Raw genomic sequence first — 27428 nt, 5'->3', positions numbered from 1 at the left:
GTTTTTGGCTTTTTTTCTTTTATCCCCCTAATATTTACTTATTTAATTAATGTGTGTTGTGGCCCCTCCCCACTGATTTTGGGAGGGTCCACATCCGGTGGTGCTCAGAGGTTAGTAGCTCGGGAGGAGTTAGTAGTAATTCCTAGATCTGCTCTCAAGATTTATTCAAGATGGGGCTCAAGGAACCTTAAGGAAAGCCAGGCTCAAACCCCAGTCTGCCTGCCACATGCAAGGCAAAAGCCCTACCCACAATCCTTAAAAAAAAACCGCTCAGGCCCTTATAGTAGCAACCTGGGGGTTAAAGGAGAGGGATATGGGATGCATGCTGGGAACAGGGGTGGAGGGAGGACAACACTGGTGGTGAGAATGCCCCTGATTCAATGTCTCTATGTACCTAAAAAAGTACTGTGGAGGGTACCAAGACCAAACAGTTGTATGAACATTAAGTTGAAATAAAAAACATGATCGGACATGCTAGACACAGAGGGGACCATTTATAGCAATCTGGGTGGTAAAGGAGGGGAATGTGGGATGCATGCTGGGAACAGGGGTGGAGGGAGGACAACATTGGTGGGGGGAATGCCCCTGATTCAATGTCTCTATGCACCTAAAAAAATTACTGTGAAAGATTTGTAATCCACTTTGGTCAAAATAAAAATTAAGGGGCCAGAGAGATAGCATGGAGGCAGTGAGTTTGCCTTGCATGTAGAAGGTCGGTGGTTCAAATCCCGGCGTCCCAAATGGTCCCCCGAGCGAGCCTGCCAGGAGCGATTTCTGAGCGCAGAGCCAGGAGGAACCCCTAATTGAGCGCAGACGGGTGTGACCCAAAAACAAAAACCAAAACAAAACAAAGAAAATCAACATGGGCCCGGAGAGATAGCACAGCGGCGTTTGCCTTGCAAGCAGCCGATCCAGCACCAAAGGTGGTTGGTTCGAATCCCGGTGTCCCATAGGGTCCCTCGTGCCTGCCAGGAGCTATTTCTGAGCAGACAGCCAGGAGTAACCCCTGAGCACCGCCGGGTGTGACCCAAAAACCAAAAAAAAAAAAAAAAAAGAAAGAAAGAAAACCAACAACGCTCCGGCCATGTCTCGGCTTAGAGGGCTCAGTTAAGTGCGGCCACAGTCAAAGTTTGGTCGTGGCTACTGAACCGCAGGAAGCCTGGAGGGCCGCAGCGGGGAAGAGAGGACAACCGAGGCCAAGAGCATCCTTCCGGCTTCTAGCGCCTCCGGAGGGCGCGTCACGTGGCCGTGCCCGAGCGCCGAGGAAGCCGAGGAGCCAATGAGATCGCGCGTCCCCGCGGAGAGCCCGCCCCCGGCTTGTGTCGTCACGCGGCGGGTCCCCGTTCGGGAGTGGCCGGCGCGGCTTCCGGCCTGCGGTGGGCGGGAAACGTGCCGACCGAGCCCCACGCCGAGCCCGCGGCGGGGAGGAGGCGGAACGGGGAAGGAAGGCCGCGGCTCCTCCTCCGAAGCGAGACGCGCGGCGGTGCCGCCCCTGGCAGGGCGGGGCGTCCGCGTCCCCGTCCCAGTCCCTGCGGGCCGAGTCCGAGTCGGAATCCGAGCCCCAGATTGCGCCGCGTTCCCGTCGCCGGCCGGGGAGGAGGAGGCGCAGGCGAGCAGGGCGCGGGGTCCGGGGGCTCGGCGGCGGCGGCGGCTCCCCCGCTAGGCCTCCCCGGGCCCGGAGACGCGCCCGCCCCAGTCATGCTGAGCGGAGCATGGAAGCGGCTACGGACTACGAGGTGCTGACGGCGAGGGAGCAGCTGTTCCACGAGAGGGTCCGCGAGTGCATCGTGAGTCGGACGCACGGACGGGCGGACGGATGGACGGACGGGCTGACTGTGACGGACAGACGCCGGGCCCGGGCGGGCGAGGGCGGCGTCGCCCGGCCAACCCCAACATCCACCCGACCCGGCTCGGGGAGCAGCCGGTGGTAAACAAAGCCAGTTGGTTTCCGTTCCTCCACCCGCACCCCCTTCCCGCCGGCGATGCGGGCGCGGGGCGTGATGGGCAATGCGAGGAGTTGGATCCGTTGGGGCCTGGAGGGAGGGAGGGGAGGGATGGATCTGCCCGAGGGGAGCCTGGTTTGATCCCCACCCACCTCGTGGCTCTGCTTGGGGGAGCCTGATTTGATCCCCACCTTCCAACTAAACCTGCTGGTGGCCTTTGCTCGGGAGACGCCAAGTGCACCCCGCGCTGGCCTCTCTCTTCGAGAGGCCCTCGGGATTCGAATGTGTAGCCGTGATCAGCTAAACTTTTCTTACCTCCCTCTTCTTGTTGTTTGCTAGAAATCCCAAAAGCCTAGTTTCCGGGCTATTCTGGGATTTCTCCTTAAGTAGGTCCCTGCAGAGTTCCAGAAAGTACCTGATTGCCTTCGTCCCCTAGAGGAACGGCTGAATATACCACACAGCACAGCACTTCTGGCTTCCTAGGAGAAGGGGACACTCAGGGGGGGACTCACAGTTGCTTGCTATTCTCCTGTCTCCCTCTGAGAGATTCTCAGATATTAAAGAGAAAAGGAGAGCTTTGGAAGAATGGAAGTGGGCCCCACTTAAGGAGTTATCCTTCCTTCCTTTTCCATTCTCTGGTCTCTGATGTGTGGGTGACTTCAGAGCTGAGACGTTATTGTCCTCTCTGTGAGGACTGAACTATAGGAATATGTTAGTCCATCTCTGTGGAACTCCAGGTCTGAGTTCAGCAAAACTTCCTTGTGTATGCCTTAGTGGACAACTCCACTGGTAGGGTTGGTTGAATGGGGGTGGCATGCACAGGTCTTGAGACAGCACAGGGCCAAAGACCCACATTCCTAGGAAATTGAAAAGGATGAGACTTTGGACAGAGAATAGCCTGCTGGATGTTGAGGCCCTATGCTTCTATCACATTAATTAAGAATGTGACAAAGTAGTTGTTTCTCTCACCTAGCTATCATCTCCTGATTTGAATGACCTAGCCTCTACTGGAACTGCGTGGAACTCCATCCTGACCTTTTGACCCCACTCCCAAGCTTCCTGGCTATTATGCAAGCCTAGGACCAAACACAGGCTGTAAAAAATTTCCTGACAATCTAGCTCACTCTACTTTTCTTTCCTTGGGGTGGGGGGGGGATGTTGTGTATGTAAATATTTTAGGGGATTACTATGTTACTCACCCTAAACTGATTGGTGATTGTGCCCTACCCTAGGGTGTGACCTGGCATTCTGCCCCTAGGGTAGTACCTGATTCTGCTTCCACCATTGGTTGGTATCTGATCCCACCATTGGGTGGTACCTGATTCTGGGGAATAAAAACAAGGGTCTGGGGCCCGGAGAGATAGCACAGCAGCATTTGCCTTGCAAGCAGCCGATCCAGGACCAAAGGTGGTTGGTTCGAATCCCGGTGTCCCATATGGTCCCCCGTGCCTGCCAGGAGCTATTTCTGAGCAGACAGCCAGGAGTAACCCCGGAGCATCGCCGGGTGTGGCCCAAAAACCAAAAAAAAAAAAAAAAAACAAAAACAAGGGTCTGTGAAAGGCCAGGGCTTTTTGGCTGGAACTGAAGCTGAGTCTTGGGACTTCAGTTTTGTCCACCGAATAAAGCGAATATTTCCACGAGCCTGACTGTCTGCGAGCTGTTTACGCCGTTTCACCTCAGAACCGTGGGCTAGACAGGGTGGCAGACACGTGCTCCGAGCTGGAAGAAAAAGGCCTCATCCTCCATCCTACCATCAGTCAACCTCTTCAGGGGCTGACTTGCTACAGGGGGGCACTCCTGGCAGAGCTCAGGAGTTACTTGTGGCTCTGAACTCAGAAATGACTCCTGCCAGGCTCAGGGTACCATATGGGATACTGTGAATCAAACGTGGGTCCATCCTGGCCAAATGCAAGGCAAATACCCTACCACTGTGCTATTCGGCCCTACTTGGCTTTTCTAATGTCAAAAGTTGTAACTTTGTTCCAGGCCCATGATTTTTCTAGCTTTCCATGGTTAATGCCCATGTATGTATGACTGTACAGACTCTGTGGAGTCAGCTCCTCTAAGACACCCATGAGACTGATCCTGTCACTTTGGCCTTTACAAGCTTGTAAATGCGGGGCCAGAGAGATAGCACAGTGGTAAGGCATTTGTTTGCCTTAGATGTAGAAGGATGGTGGTTCGAATCCTGGCATCCCATATGGTCCCCGGAGCCTGCCAGGAGCGATTTTGGAGCATAGAGCCAGGAGTAGTAGCCCCTGAGCGCTGCTGGGTGTGAACCAAAAACCAAAAAAAAACCACAACAACAGACTTGTAAATGCAATTTATTTTATGTTCGTTTTTGGGCTACACCTGGCGGCAGCTCTCAGGGGTTACCCTTGGCTCTGCACTCAGAAATCGCTCCTGGTAGGCTTCTGGGACCATATGGGATGCCTGAAACCAAACCTGGGTCCGTCCTGGGTCTATCCTGGGTCGACAGTGTGCAAGGCAAATGACCTGCATTTGTGTTATCGCTCTGGCCCCTGGAAATGCAATTATTACATCTCAAGTAACCTGATCAGTCCACGACATGGGACAAGCCCTTAGAGATCTGAGTTTTGGTTCAGTTCTAGTAAGGTAGATGTTTTCAGCCTTTATTTTTATTATCATTATTATTATTATTGCTACATCTAGTGGTGAACTTACTCCTGTGCTCCTTACTCTGTGCTCAGGGATCACTCCTGGTGGGGCTTAGTGTGCTGAGGCAATGGGGATTGAACCTATTTGGTTGTGTGCAAAGTCAGTACCTTACCCTCTATACCAGTGATAGCTAACCTTTTGAATCCAAGTCCCCAAACTGCCGCACAATGCCCGGTCCTCCTTATGGCCAGTCTGGCCCTGTTGCCAGGTGAGCTGCAAAGCAGACAATGGCACACTCGCCTCTCGCCATGCCACATATCTTAATTGCGGACCTTCCCATGTGCCAGCAGCAAGGCCTTCGCGTGCCATAGGTTCACCATCGAGGCTCTATACTATCACTACAGCCTATTTATTTATTTTTTTTTGGTTTTTGGGCCACACCCAGCAGAGCTCAGGGGTTATTCCTGGCTGTCTGCTCAGAGATAGCTCCTGGCAGGCACGGGGGACCATATGGGACACCGGGATTCGAACCAACCACCTTTGGTCCTGGATCGGCTGCTTGCAAGGCAAACGCCGCTGTGCTATCTCTCCGGGCCCCCTATTTATGTATATAGTTTTGGGTTGACACTTGCTCAAGCTCAGGGCTTACTTACAGGGGACAACCACGTACAATGCTGGGGATTGAACTAGGGTCTGCCACATACAATGCAAGTATCCTCTCCCATCCTGTTTTTTTCTTTTTTGCTTTTGGGCCACACCCATGGATGCTCTGGAGTTATTCCGGGCTCTGTGCTCAGAAATCACTCCTGGGGGCCGGAGAGATAGCATGGAGGTAAGGCGTTTGCCTTTCATGCAGGAGGTCATCGGTTCGAATCCCGGCGTCCCATATGGTCCCCCGTGCCTGCCAGGAGCAATTTCTGAGCCTGGAGCCAGGAAAAACCCCTGAGCATTGCCGGGTGTGACCCAAAAACCACAAAAAAAAAAAAAAATCACTCCTGGCAGGCACGGGGGACCATATGGGATGCATGCCAGAATTTGAACTGGGGTCCATCCTGTGTTGGCTGCATGCAAGGCAAATGCCCTACCACCGTGCTATTGCTCCAGCCCCACCATCCTGTTTCTTGAGCTGCAAATAAATCCTACTGTGAGGAGTAAGAGATTTAATGAGACTTAGATTTGACCCAGGCGAGACGGATTTATCAGGGGACCTGAATGAACAGAGAAGTTGTATTTAGTTTTGTAAGTAGAATGATCCTAACTTTATTCTCCTGTAGCCTGGATTGTGGGACGGCATTGAAAGGAGGAAAAGTGGACTGCTAGGACAATGCAGACATTCCCTTTTATTCAAGCTTGGTTTTTTGTTCTTTTGGCTTTTTGGGCCACACCCTGTGACTCTCAGGGGTTACTCCTGGCTATATGCACAGAAATTGCTACTGGCTCGGGGATCAAACCTAGGTCGATCGTGGGTTAGCCACATCAAACCTAGGTCGATCGTGGGTCAGCCACATGTGAGGCAAGCGCCCTACCTCTGTGCTATCACTCTGGCCCCTCTTCAAATGTCTTTTCCTTTCCAGTAACAATTGGGGAGTAAATTGCCTCAGGTTTTTCTGTGACTAGCAAATATACCTGCATCCATGAGCGTCTCTGGTCATTTACTGAAGAGGTTTCAGCTAAAGCCTTTTTCTTTTTAAGGGTTTTTGGCTATACCCAGAGATGCTCAGGGGTCACTCCTGGTTTTGTTCTCAGTATTCACACTGGCAAGCTTAGGGAACCATATGGGCTTCCCAGACAACCCATGCTATGGGGTCAGCTGCATGCAAGGCACGTAGGGCCACTGTACTATCTCTCCAGTCCCTGAAGCTGTTTCCTTAGGCAAGCTGTCATAATGCTGGACATTGTGCTATTTTTTTCTTCTTTTTTTGGTTTTTGGGTCACATCCGGTGTTGTGCAGGGGTTACTCCTGGCTGTCTGCTCAGAAATAGCTCCTGGCAGGCACGGGGGACCATATGGGACACTGGGATTCGAACCAACCACTTTTAGCCCTGGATCGGCTGCTTGCAAGGCAAACACCGCTGTGCTATCTCTCTGGGCCCATGAATTTCTTTTTTTACTCCCTCCCCAACACCTAGTTTTTGGGCTATGCATGGCAGTGCTCAGGTCTTACTCTTGGCTCTGCATTTGGGGATCACTCCTGATGGGATTAGAGTGGGGTATATGAAGTGCCAGGGATTGAACCCAGGTCAGATGTATGTTAGACAAGAGTCCTATTCCTTGTGTTATTATTCCAGCCCTGGTCCCTGAGTTTTTTTTTTTTGTTTGTTTGTTTGTTTTTTGGTTTTTCGGCCACTCCGTTTGATGCTCAGGGGTTACTCCTGGCTAAGCGCTTAGAAATTGCCCCTGGCTTGGGGGGATCATATGGGACACCAGGGGATCAAACCTCGGTCCTTCCTTGGCTAGCACTTGCAAGGCAGACACCTTACCTCTAGCGCCACCTCGCCGGCCTCAGTCCCTGAGTTTTTGAGTAGAAGAAAGAACATTGGAGAAAGATGGGATCCCTGAAAGTATGAAGCCCCACATGGATGGGATAATGACCATCTGGAATTGACATGATGCTATGAAATGTGCTGGGAATCAAAATTTATCATTCTCATTTACTCTACCACAGATCTCAACACTTCTGTTTGCTACACTCTACATCCTCTGCCACATCACCCTGACCCGCTTCAAGAAGCCTGCTGAGTTCACCACAGGTACCTGTTATTGCCCTCCCTTCTGCCTGTTCTCTGCAACTATTTCTGTTGCCATGGAGTCAGCCTTGGGGATATGGGCCTGTGGTGCCTGCTGAAAAAAGAGAAGTTGATCCTCTGGATCCTTTGCTTCTCTCCTGCACAGGCAGGAACAGGTGGTATAGAAGAAAGTCTAGATAGAATATCAATTGATAAGGCCACTGGGAGAGTGCTTTCAGCTTCTCTGGCTCTGTTTTGTTTTGGTGTTTTAGGTGGTTTGTTGTTTTTGGGGTGGCCATAACAGGAGATTCTCAGGGGTTATTTCTGGCTGCACACTCAGGAATCACTTCTGGTGGGCACTGGGTACCATATTGGGTGCTGGGGATCCAGGTGCCAGGTTGACCACATACAAGGCAAACACCGTCCCTGTTGTACCATTTATTGCTCTTGGCCTTCTGGCTCTCAGTTTTATCAACAAAAGGGGCCTACAGTCTACCCAGCCTGTGGTCTTGTATAGACCAAGCCAAATGAGACAGTGAACGTGTAGGACAGTAACAGGAGAATGCTATACTTATTATATAAGCTTTCTCCCTCCTAATCACTGCCACACACAGAACTGAGTTGCCTTTGACCACTTGCGATGGCGGCCATTGTCTTTGTAAGGCACCTAAGAGCTTTTTTTCATGCAGGCTTTGTGTAACTGGGAGAACACACATGCTCCATTTCCTAGCCACAGCCTGTCTAGTTGATCTGATCTGTCTTATCCCCTCCCCCTGAAGAGGCAGCTCTGCTCTTCTGTGTAATTTTTTTTCTCTTTTTTTTTTTTTTTTTTTGGGGGGGGGGGGGCTTTGGGTCAAACCTGGCAGCGCTCAGGGGCTACTTCTGGCTCTGTGCTTAGAAATCACTCCTGCCAGGCTCGGGGGACCATATAGGATGCCAGGATTGGAACCACCATCCTTCTGCATGCAAGGCAAGCGCCCTACCTCTATGCTGTCTCTCTGGCCCATGTGTAATTTTCTTTCTTACTTTTTTTTGTTTTGTTTTGTTTTTTGGGCCACACCCGGTGGTGCTCAGGGGTTACTCCTGGCTATCTGCTCAGAAATAGCTCCTGGCAGGCATGGGGGACCATATGGGACACTGGGATTCGAACCAACCACCTTTGGTTCTGGATCAGCTGCATGCAAGGCAAACGCCGTTGTGCTATCTCTCCGGGCCCTTTTTTTTTTGGGGGGGGGGTCACACCCGGCAGTGCTCAGGGGTTGCTTCTGGCTCTATGCTCAGAAATCACTCCTGGCAGGCTCAGGGTATCATATGGGATGCCGGGATTCAAACCACCGTCCTACATGCAAGGCAAATGCCCTACCTCCATGCTATCTCTCCGGCCCACTATGTGTAATTTTCTTTTTTTTTTTTTTTGTGGTTTTTGGGTCACACCCGGCAGTGCTCAGGGGTTATTCCTGGCTCCAGGCTCAGAAATTGCTCCTGGCAGGCACGGGGGACCATATGGGGCGCCGGGATTCGAACCGATGACCTCCTGCATGAAAGGCAAACGCCTTACCTCCATGCTATCTCTCCGGCCCCGTGTAATTTTCTTAAGGACTTCCTCTGCACATCAACTCCTCACACTCTATTTTCTTCATTAGACCCTGGCACTGGTAAAACCAACCTCATAGAATTGTCTTTCATAGTTTCAGCATACAAAGAGGAACCTGTGATTGAGAAGAGCAGGAGAAATTCTGGTCCATCTTCTCTCTATCTGGAACCAATGAGCTTTAAGCTACCACCTCAGCTCAAAAATAAGCTGCAGGGGGGGTGGGCGGGCAAAAAAAAAAAAAATAGGCTGCAGGGTTCATGGGCTGCAAAGTCTTCTAGAACTTCCTATCCAGCTCTGAATCTAGGTTCTTCATTTGGGGTCAAGGAGTGGGCAAGAGGGCACGCTGGAGCCCAGATGGCTCTCCAAGCCAAGAAATGTTCTGTCTCTTCCCCTTACCTCTGTCTTTTGTAGTGGATGATGAAGATGCCACCGTCAACAAGATTGCGTAAGTGTCACTTGCCTGAGGACCTGGAGCTAGGGGACGAGTGGAAGTTGCACAGTAAAGAGAGGGCTTCTGTTTTCTTACAATTTCTGGCTTCTTCCAGCTTTATAACATCCTGGCAATGCTTGGAAATGCCGTTCTTCCTATCTTCCTGATTAGAGTAGGAGCTTTAGGAGTCTTGTGGCCAGGAAGTATTGGCTGGGGCCTGAGTTACTGGAAATGACTCTCACTTGGCTTCATTTCCTATAACCATTGGACACTGAGTTGGGGCAGTTTTGGAAGAAAACAGGGATTTGGAGAGGTGGGAAAAGTAGAACTCCTAAGGGTAGGGTATGCTTGATTCTGAGAGGATGGCCCTTATTTCAACTGTAGTGCATAAAGAGAAATAAGGAGATGATTCCTCTGAGCCAGTAGAAGAAGGTAACCTTTCCCCCTTGGTGGTCCAGTTAGATATGTGTCCTGTTTTTATTGTTGGTTGAGTTTTCTTGTTGTGGGGATGGGGGTAATTGGGTTTGTTTTGGGGCCTCAGGTACTATTCCTGCTCTGCTTGTATCCAAGTTGCTACTGGTGGAGCTCAGGGAATACGTCAAACTTCCCTCCTGCAAAGCATGCTTGATATGCACATCACCCATTTAGCTATCTCTGCAACTCAAGTGTCCTCTTCTAAGCTGAAGCAGCTTAGAACAAGCTCAAACCTTGACTTTTAGGTTATGTGTTAGTGCTCCTGCTTTTCTGATTTGCCTTTGTGTATAAGCCACATGGACTGACCTTGCTGATATCTGACCCAAAGGAGGCAAGCTCAGAAATGTACATCCCTAAGCGGAAAAGCCATGCCCCTTAATTTTGGTACTCTGCCTGGAACACCCTGCAAGCATATGTGAGGACCACATTCTGGGGACAGTGGCTAAGTAGCTTGGCAGGTGACTAGGTTGTCATGAATGTTCAATGTATGCCTTGTACCAAGACTTTCCTAGGAGGTAAGGGCAGGGGTGGAAGGTCAGCTGGATGACACTGGTTAATAACTACTGGAGCGGGTTCTAGGAGAAGCCTCATATGTGGGGGGCAGGGGGCAGCTAATTGGTGTTCTGAGGCCCAGGGAAATGAGAATTTGGTAAACACAAACCCAACCCTTTCTCTGTTCAGGCTTGAGCTCTGCACCTTCACCCTGGCGGTCGCCCTGGGTGCTGTCTTCCTCTTGCCCTTCTCCATCATCAGCAATGAGGTGCTGCTGTCACTGCCGAGGAACTACTACATTCAGTGGCTCAACGGCTCTCTTATCCATGGTTTGTGGTTTCAGATTGTAACTTGGGATGGGCTCAAGTAGATATAGCCTTGTATCCTATTCCTCCCCACTTCCTGCCAAAGGGTTTGACCCTTGAATGGGTTTACTGATTGTTTACTGACCACCTCTGCTTTTTTTACTCTAGGCCTCTGGAACCTTGTTTTTCTCTTCTCCAACTTGTCCCTCATCTTTCTTATGCCCTTTGCATATTTCTTCACTGAATCTGAAGGTTTTGCTGGCTCCAGGAAGGTAAGTGGGGGACCTATTCATTTATCTAGGCAGAAAATAATTCCATTCAATGGTTCAACTGAAGAAAAATTTATTTTTGTTTTCAGTTTGTAGTGTTTAGAGTAAACCTGCTGTTGCTGGGGTGCTCTGACTCTGCTTCTAGTTGTGATTGGCTCTAATATAGGTTCTAGCAGATGAGCTTTCTTTCCAGTCTATGATTGAAAATTTTTTTTGTTTTTGGGCCACACCCAGTGATGCTCAGGGGTTACTTTTGGCTATGCGCTCAGAAATCACTCCTGGCTTGGGGCAGGGAGATCATATAGGACATCGGGGACTGAACTGAGGTCCCTCCTGGATTAGCCTCATGCAAGGAAAATGCCCTACCACTGTGCTATCCCTCCAGCCCCTGATTAAAATTTTCAAGGTTTTTTTTTTGTTTTGTTTTTGGGTCACACCCAGTGACCCTCGAGTTACTCCTGGCTCTGCATTCAGAAATTGCTCCTGGCAGGTATGGGGGATCATATGGGGTACTCTCCTAGGACAAGGCAAACGCCCTATGGCTTTGCTATCTCTCTGGCCCCTGATTGAAAAAAAATTTTTTTTTCTCATTGAAATTTTTTAATGAGGAAACTTATTAGCAGAGATTTAGTCTGTTCAGAGGACCGCAAGGAGTTTGAGGTTCTATTGAAAGCAGAAAATAATTACTGACTGTGCCTGTGGTACAAAGAGATTAAATAATTTCTCAAATCTATTATATACATAGATAACAGAGAGAGCCAGTCAATGACAGTGGAGCTGTTGTCTTAGGGAGAAGCTAAATGATGGTGTCAAAGGTGGCAAGAAGCACAGGAAAAGCACTTTCCTGCCTGTTCTCTTTTCCCTTCCACTCTCCTGCTGACGAAAACCAAAGGGAGAGAACTTATTTGATACAGACCCCAGGCGATCTCCCAGGACAGAATAGTGAAGGGATCTTGAGAGACGGGCTACAAATGACAAGTATCCAACAGAGGGACTGGTCCCAGGTTGCCATGGGGAGGACCAGAGTAAGAGGGAAACACAGTTTCTTGTTTCCTGAACCTACCTCTGAGTCTCTCAGCCAGGCTGGCATGGCCTGCATTCCCTGTATCCCCCTGATGTTCCCCTTTCCCGCAATTAATTCATGTCTTTCCTGTAGGGCGTCCTGGGCCGAGTCTATGAGACGGTGGTGATGTTGATGCTCCTTACACTGCTGGTGCTGGGCATGGTGTGGGTGGCTTCAGCCATTGTGGACAACAAGGCCAGTAGGGAGTCACTCTATGGTAAGAACACTAGTCACTTCCTGCCCTTTAGGCTCAGCGGGCTTTCACTTGAGTCATGTATCCCCCAACCTAAGACTACTGTATCCCTCAAAGTTGGAGAAGATTGAGTCACTAAAACTGAAATTTCAAACTGGGGTGCAGGCCAATTTATTCTTCTGAAATATTCTATTGGGTGTATGCAGTGATTCAGAATTATGTAAATCAGCTAGCACCTTATTAAAGGTAGATTTTACGCTAATATCGAGGTTTCTGGCTCTGTTCAGCTAGGTTGAAGATCTGTCCACGCCTTCCCAAATAGGTTGTGCCTTTTCTTTTCTAGTCTACACCCAGCAATGCTCAGGGGTTACTCTTGGTTTTGTACTCAGGAATTACTCTTGGCATGCTCATGTGACCATATGGGATGCCTGTGACCAAACCTGGATCAGCTACATAACAAAACAAATGCCCTGCCCACTGTACTATTTTCCCAGTCCAGGTTGTGCTGTTTAGTTAGGACTTGGATCACCAACTTGGCATCTCAACTCTCTGTTTTCTGGGTCTCACAGGCCCTTTCTTGCCTGATCCCTGCAGGTTTCTGTGTCCAGTTCCTGCCTAATCTCTTGCAGCCATTTCAACTAAGAGAGGTGTATAATAAAAGGTTACCTTTTTTTCTCCTTAGACTTCTGGGAGTATTACCTCCCCTTCCTCTATTCCTGCATCTCCTTTCTGGGAGTCCTGCTGCTCCTGGGTAAGAGTTCAAGGGTTTTTAGGATGGAATGGATAAAGGAATGGGGCCACAATAACCAGGGTGGAAGGAAAGGGAATGTAGAGGGAGGGGGAAGATCTGGTAGATGACTGGTTCCTCTTTCTGCAGTGTGTACTCCACTAGGTCTTGCCCGTATGTTCTCTGTCACTGGGAAGTTGCTGGTCAAGCCCCGGGTATGTTGTCCTCGCCTTTTTACTCTGCCAGGCTAGCATAGTGCATAGCTTGTGGGGATCATAGCTTTTGTACCCTAATACCCATCATGTGGAGCCCATCATTAGACTTAATTACAAGGCAGAACATAAAGCAGTTGGAAGGGTTGGATCACATTACTGGCCACAGAGTGGTGATGGAGGGTTATGAGAAGGAAGGGAATTATGGAGCCCTAGAGATGATTAAGATTCTGCAGGGGGGGGCAGCGAGGTGGCGCTAGAGGTAAGGTGTCTGCCTTGCAAGCGCTAGCCAAGGAAGGACAGCGGTTTGATCCCCCAGCGTCCCATATGGTCCCCCCAAGCCAGGGGCAATTTTTGAGCGCTTAGCCAGGAGTACCCCTGAGCATCAAACGGGTGTGACCGAAAAACCAAAAAATAAATAAATAAATAAATAAATAAATAAATAAATAAATAAATAAATAAATAAATAAATAAATAAAAGATTCTGCAGGGGGTTGTGAGGGTCAGGAAACTTCTGATAATCTGCCTTTACCCTGCTCCAAGCTGTTGGAAGACTTGGAGGAACAGCTGTACTGCTCAGCCTTTGAGGAGGCAGCTTTGAGCCGCAGGATATGTAGTAAGTTGCTGTCCTTTCAGTGGGGACTGTGGGTATGACCTGGGCAGGGGCTGTGAGACTGGGGCAGCATCATCTTTCTGTCCTAGATCCCACCTCTTGCTGGCTACATTTGGATATGGAGCTGCTGCACAGACAGGTCCTGGCTCTACAGACGCAGAGGGTACTGTTGGGTAGGTGAATAGATAAGGATTAAGATGCTTGGGTATCCACCAGACTAGTGGTCCCTGTTTCAGACCCTTGCTAACAGCTTGTGTTCTATGCAGAGAAACGACGGAAGGCTTCAGCGTGGCAGCGGAACCTGGGCTACCCTCTGGCCATGCTGTGCTTGTTGGTTCTGACAGTAGGTATTCTTGCCTTGGAATGCTCTTGTTATTATTACATCAGTAATAATAGTTACCTCTCTCTAAGTGCGTGCTTTTTATGTACTGTGCACACACTATTTTGTAGATAAACAGAGAAATTAAGGAATTTGTTCAGGGTCTGGAGCAGCCCAGCGGTAGGGCATTTGCCTTGCACGCAGCTGACCTAGGACGGACTGTGGTTCAATTCCCGGCATCCCATATGGTCCCCTGAGCCAGGAGCAACCCCTGAACGTCACTGGGTATGCCCCCCCCCCCCCCCAAAAAAAAAAAAAGGAATTTCTCCAAAGCCACACAGAGCCACTGAGTTTGCCTGAAGGTTTGACAGGTTTGTTTGGAAGTGACAAAAAGTGTTGAAATTCACTTCATACCCCCATTTGCCCATATCTTGAACTTAGGAATGAATCTTAGTGATCTGAAGAAAGAGATATCCTTGGGCTTTTAAGACTTTTTTCTTTCCTTTCTTGGTTTTTGGGCCATATCCAGCAGTGCTAGGACTACTACTTCTACGCTCAGGGATCACTGGTGGGACTTGGGAGATATATTATGATTTGCTGTATGGTTTGCCAGGAATCAGACAAACCCTGGTCAACCACATGCCAGCAGGTGCTCTGTCTGCTGTACTAAATCGCTGCTTCCAGGGCACGAGCACCTGGGATTGAACCTAGGTTGACCCTTATGCAATGTAATCATTTTACCTGATGCACTAGCCATCTGGATCCTGGTTTGGGCTTTTTAAAGTCCTCCCGCCTAAAGTGGTACAGTGCTTAATCAGTCTTGGAAAGAGATGCTTTATTGTTAGCTTCAGGCTTGAGGAGATCCCACACAACTCACCTTAGTTTAATCCCCAGCATCCCAAATGGCCCCCCAAACCCCACAAGGAGTAATTACCATCATTTCTGGGTGTGGTCCAAAAACAGAACTGAAAATGTTGGACTAGAGTGCTGCAAACATTCAACTCTAGATACTGACAGCCGGTAGCTCCATTGAGTTTGCCTCTTGCAGGGCCTATCAGTGGTCATTGTGGTCATTCACATCCTGGAACTACTCATTGATGAAGCTGCCATGCCCCGGGGCATGCAGGTATGGTGCTATCCTAAAGCTTTGGGGAAGGGCCTAGCAAAGGCTGGGATGACACTTGGGTGGTGCTGTTGATGTACCCTACAGTGACTCTGCTCCATCCATCAGGGTGCCTCCTTGGGCCAGGTGTCCTTCTCCAAGCTGGGCTCTTTTGGTGCCATCATTCAGGTTGTACTTATCTTGTATCCTTCTAAATCCACAATTGCTTTGTTTACTGAACCCATGTCCTTTGGGATTCTGAGAGCTTTGGTTTGTGATGGGAAAGTGGGCAAGTCTTCACCAACTTTGGATTTGAAAAGAAGGAAGACGACTTCATTTCATGGATGATTAAAGGAAAAGTTCCATTCCCCTTTGAGATGAAGTTCATCCTATCAAGCCAGTTAGTTTTTCCCTAACCACTGGCAGTTACCTGATGGTCTCTTCGGTCGTGGGATTCTATAGCTCTCCACTGTTCCGGTGCCTGCGGCCCAGATGGCATGACACAGCAATGACTCAGGTATGAAGAAGACAGAAAAGAGGAAGCTTCCCGGGGTGGACATTAGTACCATAAATGCTTGTATTTCTGTTACCCTCACCTACCCTTTCCTTACACCCATCAGATAATTGGAAACTGTGTCTGTCTCCTGGTCCTAAGCTCAGCACTTCCTGTCTTCTCTCGAACCCTGGGTAGGTAATAAGAGCAGGTAAGAGAATCTCTATTTTTTGTTTTTTGGGCCATACCCGGTGATGCTCAGGGGTTACTCCTGGCTTTGCGCTCAGAAATTGCTCCTGGCTTGGGGGACCATATGGGGATTGAACCAGGTTCGTCCTGAATCGGCCTTGTGCAAGGCAAATGCCTACCACTGTGCTATCACTCTGGTCCCTGTTCTTTAATTTCTACAATAAAGTAGTATCCTTGTTATACAGATGAAGAAATAGAAGATTTGTAAAATTTCTGTGCTTCAGAGTATTGTTAACTGAAAAATGCATTCCTTTTTTCCATTTTCTACATTCCACATCTCCCCCATTTATGTTCTTTTTGTGTTGTTTCCTTGATTTATCTGGCAATAGTTGTGTGCTCAGGAATTACTATTGCCAGGCTTGGGGGACTATATATGGTGCCAGGAATCAAAACCAGGTTAGTTGCGTGCAAAATAAGTGCCTCTGTACTGTACTATCACTCTGGCCCCTATGCTTTGTTTTGTTTTTGGGCCATGCACAGCGGTGCTCGGGTTTCTCCTGGTTTTGTGCTCAGAAGTCACTCCTGGCAGGCCCGGGGGACCATATGGGATGCTGGGAATTGAACCCGGGTCGTACCCAATTGGCTGCCTGCAAGGCAAATGTTCTACCGATGTGCTACCTCTCCAGCCCCTGTTCTTTTTTTTAAGCATTGCAATTTAGAAAATTATTCATCATTGAGTTTTAGACCATGTTTCAGCAATATTCCCACCACCAGTGTCCTTTTACCAACTTCCCTCCAACCAATGTTCCCAGAGTCCATCTCATGCCACCACCCCACTGCCGCCTATGTTCATTTTTGATAAATATCACTTTTCCTCAAATCTTCTGTTGAGATGGATCACTAAATAAACATTCTGTTTTGTTTTATTTTTTATCTATTCTGTTCATTTTTCAGTATCAGTCTCTAACAAAATTTGCACATGCAAGTTTTATCCCCATCTAAGCTTTTTCTTCATCTCAAATGTGCCCACATATATATTTTTGGCGTTTGGGGCCACACCTAGAGGAGCTCAGGGCGTACTCCTTTTTTTTTTTTTTTTTTTTTTGGTTTTTGGGCCACACCAGGCCTTGCTCAGCGGTTACTCCTGGCTGTCTGCTCAGAAACAGCTCCTGGCAGGCACGGGGGACCATATGGGACACCGAGATTCGAACCAACCACCTTTGGTCCTGGATCGGCTGCTTGCAAGGCAAACGCCCTGTGCTATCTCTCCGGGCCCTCAGGGCATACTCCTAGCTTTGTGCTCGGGGATCACTCCTGGTAGTTCTCAGGGGACTCTATGGGATGCCAGGGATCAAATTCAGGTCTGCTGTATGCAAGGTAAGCACCTTATCCCTATATTATTTCTCATGCCCAACCATTCTCCCTTGTATCCTCCCCTGTTCTATATATTCTCACTTTAAAAATAAGTAATAAGGGCTGGTCCGAGTGCAGTGGTGTTTACAATTAATTGATCATAGCCAGTTATAGATTTCTTTGTTCCTTCTCCACTCCCACTGCCTCACTTTAGCCTAAAAAAAAAAAAGTAATAAGGGGAGCCCGAGAGATATTACAGCAGATAAGGTGCTTACCTCGCATGTGGCTTACCTAGGTTCAATCTCTGGCATCCCAGATAGTCTCCCAAGCCAGATTGTAGAGCCAGGAGTAACTCCTGAGTGTCCTGGGCTATGTTTAAGTCATATTTCTGACTCTGTGCTCAGGGACCACTCTTAGTAGGGCTTGGGGGACCATATGAGGTGCCAGAGATAGGACCTAGGTTGACTACAAGCAAGGAAAGTGAGCAACCATGGACTGGAGAGATAGCATGGAGGTAGTGCATTTGCCTTGCATGTAGAAGCACTGTGGTTCGAATCCTGGCAACCCATATGGCCAGGAGCAATTTCTGAGTGTAGAGCCAAGAGGAACCCCTGAGCACTGCCGGGTGTGACCCAAAAAAAAACAAAAATAAAGAAAGAAAGAAGAAGGAAAGAAGAAGGAAGGAAGGAGGCAGGGAGGGAGGGAGGAAGGAAAGAAAAGAAAAGAAAAGATTATTCCTGGTGGAGCTCAGGAATTTTATGGGATGTCAGAGAAATAATCCTGGGTCAGCCTTGTGCAAAGCAAGAGCCCTATCCACTGTACAGTTGCTTCGCCCCTTTATTTTGGTTTTGACAGCACCCAGGGGTTGCTGGCTTTATACTCAGGGATCACTCCTGGTCATACTTAGGACATACTGGGTGCCAGAGTTTGCTAGGATAGTCTTGTGCAAGGCAAGCACCCTACCTACTGTGCTGTTGCTTCAGTCCCTACTTTCACATTTTAAATAATTAGAATCTTAAATACAGATGATATCACTTATATGTTGTATTTAGAATAACTACATGAAGGAATGCAGTGGTTTAAATGGGAATTGTCTAGAATACTGTTGGCCACAGAGTATAGTGAGAAGTTAAGAAATTGAGTGGAAGGGGCCGGGCGGTGGCGCTAAAGGTAAGGTGCCTGCCTTGCCTGCGCTAGCCTTGGACGGACCTCGGTTCGATCCCCCGGTGTCCCATATGGTCCCACAAGCCAGGAGCAACTTCTGAGCACATAGCCAGGAGTAACCCCTGAGCGTTACCGGGTGTGGCCCAAAAACCAAAAAAAAAAAAAAAAAAAAAAAGAAATTGAGTGGAGAGGCCGGAGAGAGGTAAGATGTCTGCCTTGCAAGTGCTAGCCAAGGAAGGACTACTGTTCGATCCCCCGGCGTCCCATATGGTCCCCCCAAACCAGGGGCAATTTCTGAACGCTTAGCCAGGAGTAACCCCTGAGCATCAAACGGGTGTGGGCCCCCCCCCCCAAAAAAAAGAAATTGAGTGGGGGCTGGAGAGATAGCACAGTGGTATTTGCCTTGCAAGCAGCCGTTCCAGGACCAAAGGTGGTTGGTTCGAATCCCGGTGTCCCACATGGTCCCCCGTGCCTACCAGGAGATATTTCTGAGGAAATAGTTAGGAGTAACCCCTGTGCACCGCTGGGTGTGACCCTAAAAAAAAGAAATTGAGTGGAAGAGGAGAAAGACAGATTTGAAATAATGGAGAACAGGAGCCAAGGGTTATTTGTGATATTAAGAAAGGACAGGGGCCAAAGAGATAGCATGGAGGTAAGGTATTTGCCTTGCATGCAGAACGTTAGTGGTTCGAATCCCAGCATCCCATATGGTCCCCTGAGCGCCGCCAGGTGTAGCCCAAAAACCAAAAAAAAAAAAAAACAAAGAAAGAAAAAGGAAAGAAAGTGAGCAACCTGCTGTATCATCTCTCTAGTGTCTTGATATATTTTTTATTTTGTTTTTGTTTTGGGATCATACTTGGTTGTGGTGGTCTGCCCCTCCCCAATAAATAAATAAGGATAAATAACAAGTCTGAGCGATAACTCAGTATAATTCTTCTCTGGAGAGACCCCTGAGCAGGATGCTGAGAGTAGCTCCTGAACACCTCTAGGTATAACCCCAGACCAAAATATAATAAAGATAAGATAATATAAAAGGAAAGAAAGAGAAAAAAAGTAAAAAGAAAAGAAAAGACAATATATCCAGAGTTGGGGCTGGAGAGATAGCATGGAGGTAAGGCATTTGCCTTGCATGCAGAAGGTCGGTGGTTCGAATCCCGGTCCCCAGAGCCTGCCAGGAGCGATTTCTGAGCATAGAGCCAGGAGTAATCCCTGAGCACTGCTGAGTATGACCCAAACACCAAAAAAAAAAAAAAAAAAAAAGAAAAAAGAAAAGAAAAAAATGTATCCAGAGTTATACAGCTGAGGGTCAGGTCAGGCTATGATCTTATTTATTTGGATTTTTTTTTTTTTTTTTTTTTTTTTTTTTTTTTGGTTTTTGGGCCACACCCGGCGGTGCTCAGGGGTTACTCCTGACTGTCTGCTCAGAAATAGCTCCTGGCGGGGCCGGGCGGTGGCGCTGGAGGTAAGGTGCCTGCCTTGCCTGCGCTAGCCTAGGACGGACAGCGGTTCGATCCCCCGGCGTCCCATATGGTCCCCCAAGAAGCCAGGAGCAACTTCTGAGCGCATAGCCAGGAGTAACCCCTGAGCGTCACAGGGTGTGGCCCAAAAACCAAAAAAAAAAAAAAAAGAAAGAAAGAAATAGCTCCTGGCAGGCACGAGGGACCATATGGGACTCCGGGATTTGAACCAACCACCTTTGGTCCTGGATCGGCTGCTTGCAAGGCAAACGCCGCTGTGCTATCTCTTCGTTTATTTGGATTTTTGAGCCACACCCAGCAGCTCTTGGATTACTCCTGGTTTGTGCTGCTCAGAAATCACTCCTGGTAGGCTTGGGGGACCATATGAGATAGGAAGAATCACCCCCGAGTCCATGCCGGTCGGTGCTGTGCTATCACTCCAGCCTATATAATCTTTATTTTATATGGGTGATTTGGGCCATACCTAGTAGTTCTCAGGGCTTACTCTGGCTCTGTGTTCAGGAATCACTCCTAAGATCACTCTTGGTGGTACCCAAAAGACCATATATGTAGGAGCTAGGGGTTGAATCCAGTTGAATCTAATGCCTTGTCCACTGTACTATCCAGCATCCAGGCTAGAATCTTTATCTTTTTTTTTTGGGTTTTTTTTTTTTTTTTTTTTTTTTTTTTTTTGGTTTTTGGGCCACACCCTGTGACGCTCAGGGGTTACTCCTGGCTATGCGCTCAGAAGTTGCTCCTGGCTTCTTGGGGGACCATATGGGACGCCGGGGGATCGAACCGCGGTCCATCCTAGGCTAGCGCAGGCAAGGCAGGCACCTTACCTCCAGCGCCACCGCCCGGCCCCGAATCTTTATCTTCTATAGAATATTTTTTAAACTTTTATTTACTTATATGTTGACTGATTGATTGATTGATTGGTTTCTGGCCCACTCCCAGCGGTGCTCTGGGGTTACTCCTGACTCTGCATTTAGAAATCACCCCGGTAGGCTGGGGGACCATATGAGATGCCGGGAATCGAACCAGGTCCCTCCCTGTTCTGCCGCATTCAAGGCAAACGCCCTACTGCTATGCTATCTCTCTGGCTCCTCTTCCATACAATCTTTATCTTCTGATAAAAGTTTGGTGCCTGCTGCACACAACAAAGACTACAATTATCTCATCTGAATAACTGAATTAGTGAGAGTTGGTGAATATGTTCAAGAGTGGGCAAGAATGATGTCCCAGTGGGCTGAATGCATCATGCTTGCATTGATTCCTAGTATCATTCCCCAAGTGTTTCCAGGAGTGACCCCTGAGCACAGAGTTCAGTAATAGTCCCTGAGTATTACCAGTTATGGCCAGAAAACAAAACCAAACAAATAATGTTGAAGAGTGTATTTGATTTATCACAGGATAATATGGTAGGGCCAGAGAGTGCGCAACAGGTTAGAACAAACACATGGGCCCTGAGCACAACTGGGCATGACCCAAAGATAGCAGCAATGAGAAAAAAATCCCAAGTAAGGGGCCAGAGATAGTTTAACGGGTATGGCGCTTGCCTTGCATGTGTCTGACCCAGGTTCAATCCCCAGCATCCCTTGTGTTTCTCTGAACACCACCAGGAGTGATTCCTGAGCACCAGATCTCATATGATCTAGTTGATTCTAAAAGAGATTATGCTTCAGTGATTTGTATCTACTTATTTGATTTTTGGACCACACTCAATTATGTTCAGTGATCATGAGGTACTGGGGATTGAACCCCAGCCAATTGCAAGTGTCCTACCCACTGTACCCCAGCCAATTGCAAGTGTCTGACCCACTGTACTGTATCTTTCAGGCACCATAATTTTGTTTTAATTCAGTTTAATTCAGTTCTAGTTCTACATATATGCTTTACATGTAGGAAACGGGTTAGTTTTGATCCCTAATACATTTCCCGCAGCAGTCAGTAGTAGCCCTGAGCACCACTGAGTGTGACCCAAAATGAGTAACAGCAAAAGAAATCAGTTGCTGGGGCCGGGCGGTGGCGCTGGAGGTAAGGTGCCTGCCTTGCCTGCGCTAGCCTAGGACGGACCTTGGTTCGATCCCCCGGCATCCCATATGGTCCCCCAAGAAGCCAGGAGCAACTTCTGAGCGCATAGCCAGGAGTAACCCCTGAGCGTCACAGGGTGTGGCCCAAAAACCAAAAAAAAAAAAATCAGTTGCCTATTTTTTATTTGTTTGTATTTGGGGGGGGGTAAAACCCAGCGGCTCTCAGAGGCTACTCCTGGCTCTGCGCTCAGAAATCATGCCTAGCAGGCACAGGGGCCATATGGGATGCCAGGATTTGAACCACTGTCCTGGATCAGCTGTGTGCAAGGCTAATGCCCTACCTCTGTACTATCTCCCCGAACCCTGGTTTGTTTTCTTTTGTTTTCTATTTTGGTTTTTGGGCTATGCTTGGAGAGGTGCTCAGGGGCTACTCTTGGCTCTGCACTAGGAGCCACTCCTGATAGGGTTTAGGAGATTATATGGGATGCCAGGGATCAAACATGAGTTAGCTGTGTGCAAGTCAAGTACCCTTTAAGCTTTGGCCTATTTTCTAGGTTGTTTTTTGTTTTTTTGTGTTTTTTTTTTGTTTGTTTTTTTGTTTTGTTTTTAGGCCACACCCATTTGACGCTCAGGGGTTACTCCTGGCTATGTGCTCAGAAATTGCCCCTGGCTTGGGGCGACCATATGGGATACCAGGGGATCGAACCGCGGTCCGTCCTATGCTAGTGCTTGCAAGGCAGACACCTTACCTCTAGTGCCACCTTCCTGGCCCCTGTTTTTTGTTTTTAAGGAATGCCCCTATTGTTTTCCAAAAGTGTCCTGCCACTCTACCTGGAATATTTTTAAATATTCCATAGAATATTTACATTCTAGGGCCCGGAGAGATAGCACAGCGGCGTTTGCCTTGCAAGCAGCCGATCTAGGACCAAAGGTGGTTGGTTCGAATCCCCGTGTCCCATATGGTCCCCCGTGCCTGCCAGGAGCTATTTCTGAGCAGACAGCCAGGAGTGACCCTTGAGCACCGCCGGGTGTGGCCCAAAAACCAAAAAAAAAAAAAAAAATATTTACATTCTATAGGCATAGAACTAGGGAAGTGATCTGGAGAGCATGCAGGAGCAAGAGTTACTGTATTTTTCGCACCACAAGACACCTCCCCCCCAAATTGCGTCTTGATGGAGTGAATACCACCTGGAGCTAAGCCTAAGTGCAGGGGAGAGAGAGCATCTAAAAATTATGTGCGTCTTATGGTCGAATGCGTCTTATAGCAAAAAATACATAATTCCTAGTATGATTGTTCCTGAGCACCACTGTTAAATATGGCCCCAAAACAAAACAAAAATAAGAGCTAGAGATCCCTCTGTCTTTTGTTTACTTTAATTTGGGGGCTAGTTGGTTTTTGGGTCACCTGGAGGCTCTCAAGGGTTACTTCTGACTCTGCACTCAGAAATCGCTCCTGGAGACTCACGGGACCATAATGGATGCCAGCAATCAAACCCAGGTCTGTCCCAGATCAGCTGCATGCAAGGCAAAAGCCCTGCCACTGTGCTATCTCTCCGGCCCTGGTCTTTTGTTTATTAATATGATTAAGGACTCAATAAATGTTAGAATAACAACATATGTTGTTGGGGTTTGTTTGTTTTTTTTTAGGGTGGGCTATCACACCTGGTACCACACCTAGCAGTATTTTGGGGCTTCTCTTAGCTCTCTGCTTAGGGTCATTTCCATTGGTTTTCAGAATCTAATCTGGTTGATGGTTTTCAGAATCTAATCTGGTTGATGGTTTGAAGCAAAGGCAAGAGCCTTAATTCTTATTGCTCAGGGATCCCAAGGACCTCTTTGGCAATTTTCTGCCAACCAGACAGACCAGACAATTTAATGCTACAAAGCCCAGTGTACTCATGCCTGCAATACCAGGAACTACCAGCACCATATTAGCAGTGCTTGGGAGCTATCATATCAGTGTTGCACCCAGTAATGCTCAGGGAAACATGCTGGGGATGGAATCATTGTTGGCTGATTTGGTACTTCAGTACTGTCTTTCTGATCTATCTATCTATCTATCTATCTATCTATCTATCTATCTATCTATCTATCTATCTATAGATAGATATAGATATATATGATATAGATATATATGATATAGATATATATGGTATTTTATGTGCCATATCTTATTTATTTCTGTTATTTTTCTACATAATTTAAGGAAACTCAGTCACATGTTTAGGGATTAGTTCCAGATCATATATAGTAAGTGGAATGTTTTGCTTTGCCTTTTTTTTTTTTTGGTTTTGAACACCAGCGCTGTTCAGGGGTTCCTCCTGGCTCTACGCTCAGAAATCACTCCTGGCAGGCTCTAGGGACCATATGGGATGCCGGAATTTGAACCACCATCCTTCTGAATGCAAGGCAAATGCCCTACCTCCATGCTATCTCTCTGGTCCTGGAATATTTTGTTTTGATTTGGTTTTGGTAAACCTGGTGATGCTCAGGGCTTATTCTCCTAGTTCTGCACTCAGGAATCACTCCTGGCAGTGCTCAGGGGATAATAGTGAATGTCAAAGAGCAAACCTGTTTGCACTATGTGCAGAGAGAGCATCCTACCCACTGTACTATCATCTAGACTTGTGCGTAGAATATTTTTTTTTGGGGGGTCACACCCGGTTACTCCTGGCTCTATCCTCAGAAATCGCCCCTGGCTCGGGGCACTATATGAGATGCCAGGAATCAAACCACTGTCCTGGGTGCGTTCGTGCAAGGAAAATGCCCTATTGCTGTGCTGTCTCTCTGGCCCCCCCTTTTTATTTCGGTTTTTGGGTAACACCCAGCAGTGCCCAGTTTACTCCTGGCTCTACACTCAGAAATCGCCCCCAGCAGGCGTGGGGGACCATATGGGATGCCAGGATTTGAACCACTGTCCTGCATGGAAGGCAAACACCCTACCGCTGTGCTATCTCTCCGGCCCATCTGGCCCCAAATTTTTATATGACCAACATCTGATCAGAATTTGAGTTCTTTACCTCAACACTCTTCTGTTTACCTAAATACTCAGGGACCAGCTTGTTGGTTCTAGGAAAAGGAGTGCATCCAAAGGGGTCTTTGGGGATACCAGAAGTCAGTGAGGCCTTGGAGATACAGATAAAACCTGGAAGGGAAAATGGAAGCTAGCCTAATGCTGATACAACCAATGAACAGAGAGAAGAGGGGAAGCAGGAATAATGTAGAGGAGAGAGCAAACTTTGTCTTGTTTATATATTTTGGTTTGGGGCCATACTCTGACAGAGCTCAGGCTTACTCTTGGCTCAGCACTCAGGAATCATTCCCGGTGGGCTCAGGGGACTGTATGGGACACTGGGGATCAATCTAACCCGGGTTGGCCAACCATTTTACCTGTGCTGGGGATAACAACCTTTAAACTGCAACAATACTGCATTATAATGTGAAACCACGGGGAGGCAGCAGAAAGCTGGATTCTTCCCACTCATCCTGGCCTTTCTACTTCAGGACTCACTCGCTTTGACCTTCTGGGTGATTTTGGACGCTTCAACTGGCTGGGCAATTTCTACATTGTGTTCCTCTACAATGCAGCCTTCGCAGGCCTCACCACTCTCTGTTTGGTGAAAACCTTCACTGCAGCTGTGCGGGCAGAGCTGATTAGGGCCTTTGGTAAGTGGGAGGAGGGACATTTACGTGGATTGGTTGTGAGAGGGGATCCTCTGGAACACTGTTACCCCAGCAGGGGGAATGGCACTCTCTGCTTTGTATATACCTTATTTCCCCATTCTGTTGCTTGGTTGTCTTACCATTTGCCCCTTAGGTTTAGACCTACGCTTAACTTTTGACTGCCTGTTTCTCTTCTCCAGGGCTGGACAGATTGCCATTGCCCGTCTCCGGTTTTCCCCGGGCAGCCAGGAAGACCCAGCACCAGTGATCTCCAGCTTGGGGGTGGAAAGGAGAAAACTGGACACTGCCATCTGCTGCCCAGAGCGAGAGGGCACCCGGGGGTGGGTGAACCTTGAGGCTTGGAATCTGAGGGGGTGGGTAGCAGAGGGGAGCTGGGCCATCTGCACTTGCATAATCTGAGCCAGTTTGGGACCAGGGCCATCTCTTTTGCAGATTTAATTGTGGGCCTTAATATGAGGTAACTCTGGGTCTGGCCCCTGGTCCCAAATCCGTTTACACATCAGTCTGCCTCACTGCTGTTCGGGCTATGCCCACTAGCCATGTTTACATGATTTGATGTGCAATAGGGTGGGTGGGGGCAGGGGAGGGACTGAGCCTGGGACTGACCTGTGAGGCAGATTGTCTCCTTGGCCTTGGCCCAGCTAAACCTTAAGCACTGTGTTAACCCTAGAGGTGCTTTGGACCACCTGAGAGATCAGGGTATAGGGAGGAAGAGACCTCAACCATTAGCAATAAAGTTGATTCCAGGGTTGGTTTGGTTTTGCAAACGGACTATCTATTTATTTGATAGCTTTGCTCGCACTAGTTGAGTATTGATAGAAAAAGGGATTTGGGGGCTAGAGCTATAGTACAGTGGTTGGCGCACTAGCGTTGTATGCAGCTGACTCAGGTTTGACCTCTAGCATCACCAGGAGTGACCCCTCAGCAGACCCAGGAGTAAGCCCTGAGCATCCCCAGGCTTATCGGAGCTTCAGAGATCATCATCAGTTAAGATCATGTGCCTCATGTACATATGCAGTAACAGGGATCCAAGTTTAGATCTTGGTTCTCTCACCAGCACCACAGGACATAGTCCCCTGCAAGCCTCCAGCACTGCTGAGCCCAAGAAGTCCACAAGCAAGGTGACACACATAGGCCCCTGAGCACTGCTTAGGAACTTCCTCTTGCCCCCACCAAAAGAGTGGCTGACAGGGTTAGTCTTGTCTCAGAGAACTATTGTGTCAGAGTCACTGCCTCAAATGCAATGCAAGTAAGTCCCCCTGATCTTTAGGTTAAGTGTAAAATTGCTGCTTAGGGTTTTATTAAGCTTAAGTATTATAGTGTCTCTGGGTGTCATTAGTCTCAGCCACTACACTTAGTTACTTTATTGCTGATGACAATCAGGTATTGCAAAGGGCATTCAAGAGGGAAGCTCTTTTTGTAAAGTTACACAAACTTGGCTCAGTGCTATCCCTAGAACTGAGGAAGAGGTGAATATGGAGTACACAAAAGTGTTAGAATTTGCAAATAATTGTTGAGCACCCTTCTACAGTCCTGCACTTCATTGATCTTGGGGTACAAGAGAAATGTACCTTTAGGAACTGCATCATTGTTAGGCCAGGGAAATAGCTGTAAGCTGTTGCACATACTTTGCATAGGGGACCCCTGGAGTCAATCTCCAGCACTATATTGGGAATAGTCAAGAGGGAAAAAAGGCCTTGTCAAGGGAAAAAGTTATTCTAATACACACTATTCAGCAACGGAACAGATGGCAGGGTGTGACATCTTGGAAGGCTCCTTATAAGTAATTTCAGGGGGCTGGAGAAATAGCAGGTAGGACATTTGCCTTGTATATCCAGACTACCTCTTCCCCGATATGGTACTGCAAGAACCACTGGATATTGCCCAACTACCTGACCCCCCAAAAGACTGTGGGGCTGGAGAAAGAACAGGAGATAAGGCTTGTTTGGCATGCTATCACTTATCACAGTACAG

General features: G+C 48.1%; 1 protein-coding gene across 1 annotated transcript; it reads left to right on the top strand.

Annotated features, from left to right (window-relative positions):
• Positions 1-1614: 1614 nt before the first annotated feature.
• Positions 1615-26221, top strand: LMBR1L (limb development membrane protein 1 like). Its single transcript, XM_049783432.1, has 17 exons — positions 1615-1787; positions 7228-7312; positions 9294-9327; positions 10468-10607; positions 10752-10855; positions 12009-12132; positions 12791-12859; positions 12986-13050; positions 13591-13663; positions 13750-13833; positions 13927-14003; positions 15028-15105; positions 15211-15284; positions 15508-15598; positions 15702-15768; positions 25275-25436; positions 25634-26221. The coding sequence occupies exons 1-17, from the start codon at positions 1713-1715 to the stop codon at positions 25699-25701; spliced, it is 1470 nt and encodes a 489-aa protein (XP_049639389.1). The 5' UTR covers positions 1615-1712; the 3' UTR covers positions 25702-26221.
• Positions 26222-27428: the final 1207 nt, after the last annotated feature.

Source organism: Suncus etruscus, chromosome 11, assembly GCF_024139225.1.
Source record: "Suncus etruscus isolate mSunEtr1 chromosome 11, mSunEtr1.pri.cur, whole genome shotgun sequence".
Lineage (NCBI taxonomy): Eukaryota > Metazoa > Chordata > Mammalia > Eulipotyphla > Soricidae > Suncus > Suncus etruscus.
This window is presented reverse-complemented; position numbering and strand designations above follow the sequence as displayed.

Excerpts from the sequence above, each read along its gene's own strand:
- LMBR1L (XM_049783432.1), top strand. The coding sequence starts at position 1,713 with ATGGAAGCGGCTACGGACTACGAGGTGCTGACGGCGAGGGAGCAGCTG. Across the intron at positions 7,313-9,293 it reads GCCTGCTGAGTTCACCACAG|TGGATGATGAAGATGCCACC; the intron begins GTACCTGTTATT and ends TGTCTTTTGTAG. Across the intron at positions 13,664-13,749 it reads TTTGAGCCGCAGGATATGTA|ATCCCACCTCTTGCTGGCTA; the intron begins GTAAGTTGCTGT and ends TTTCTGTCCTAG.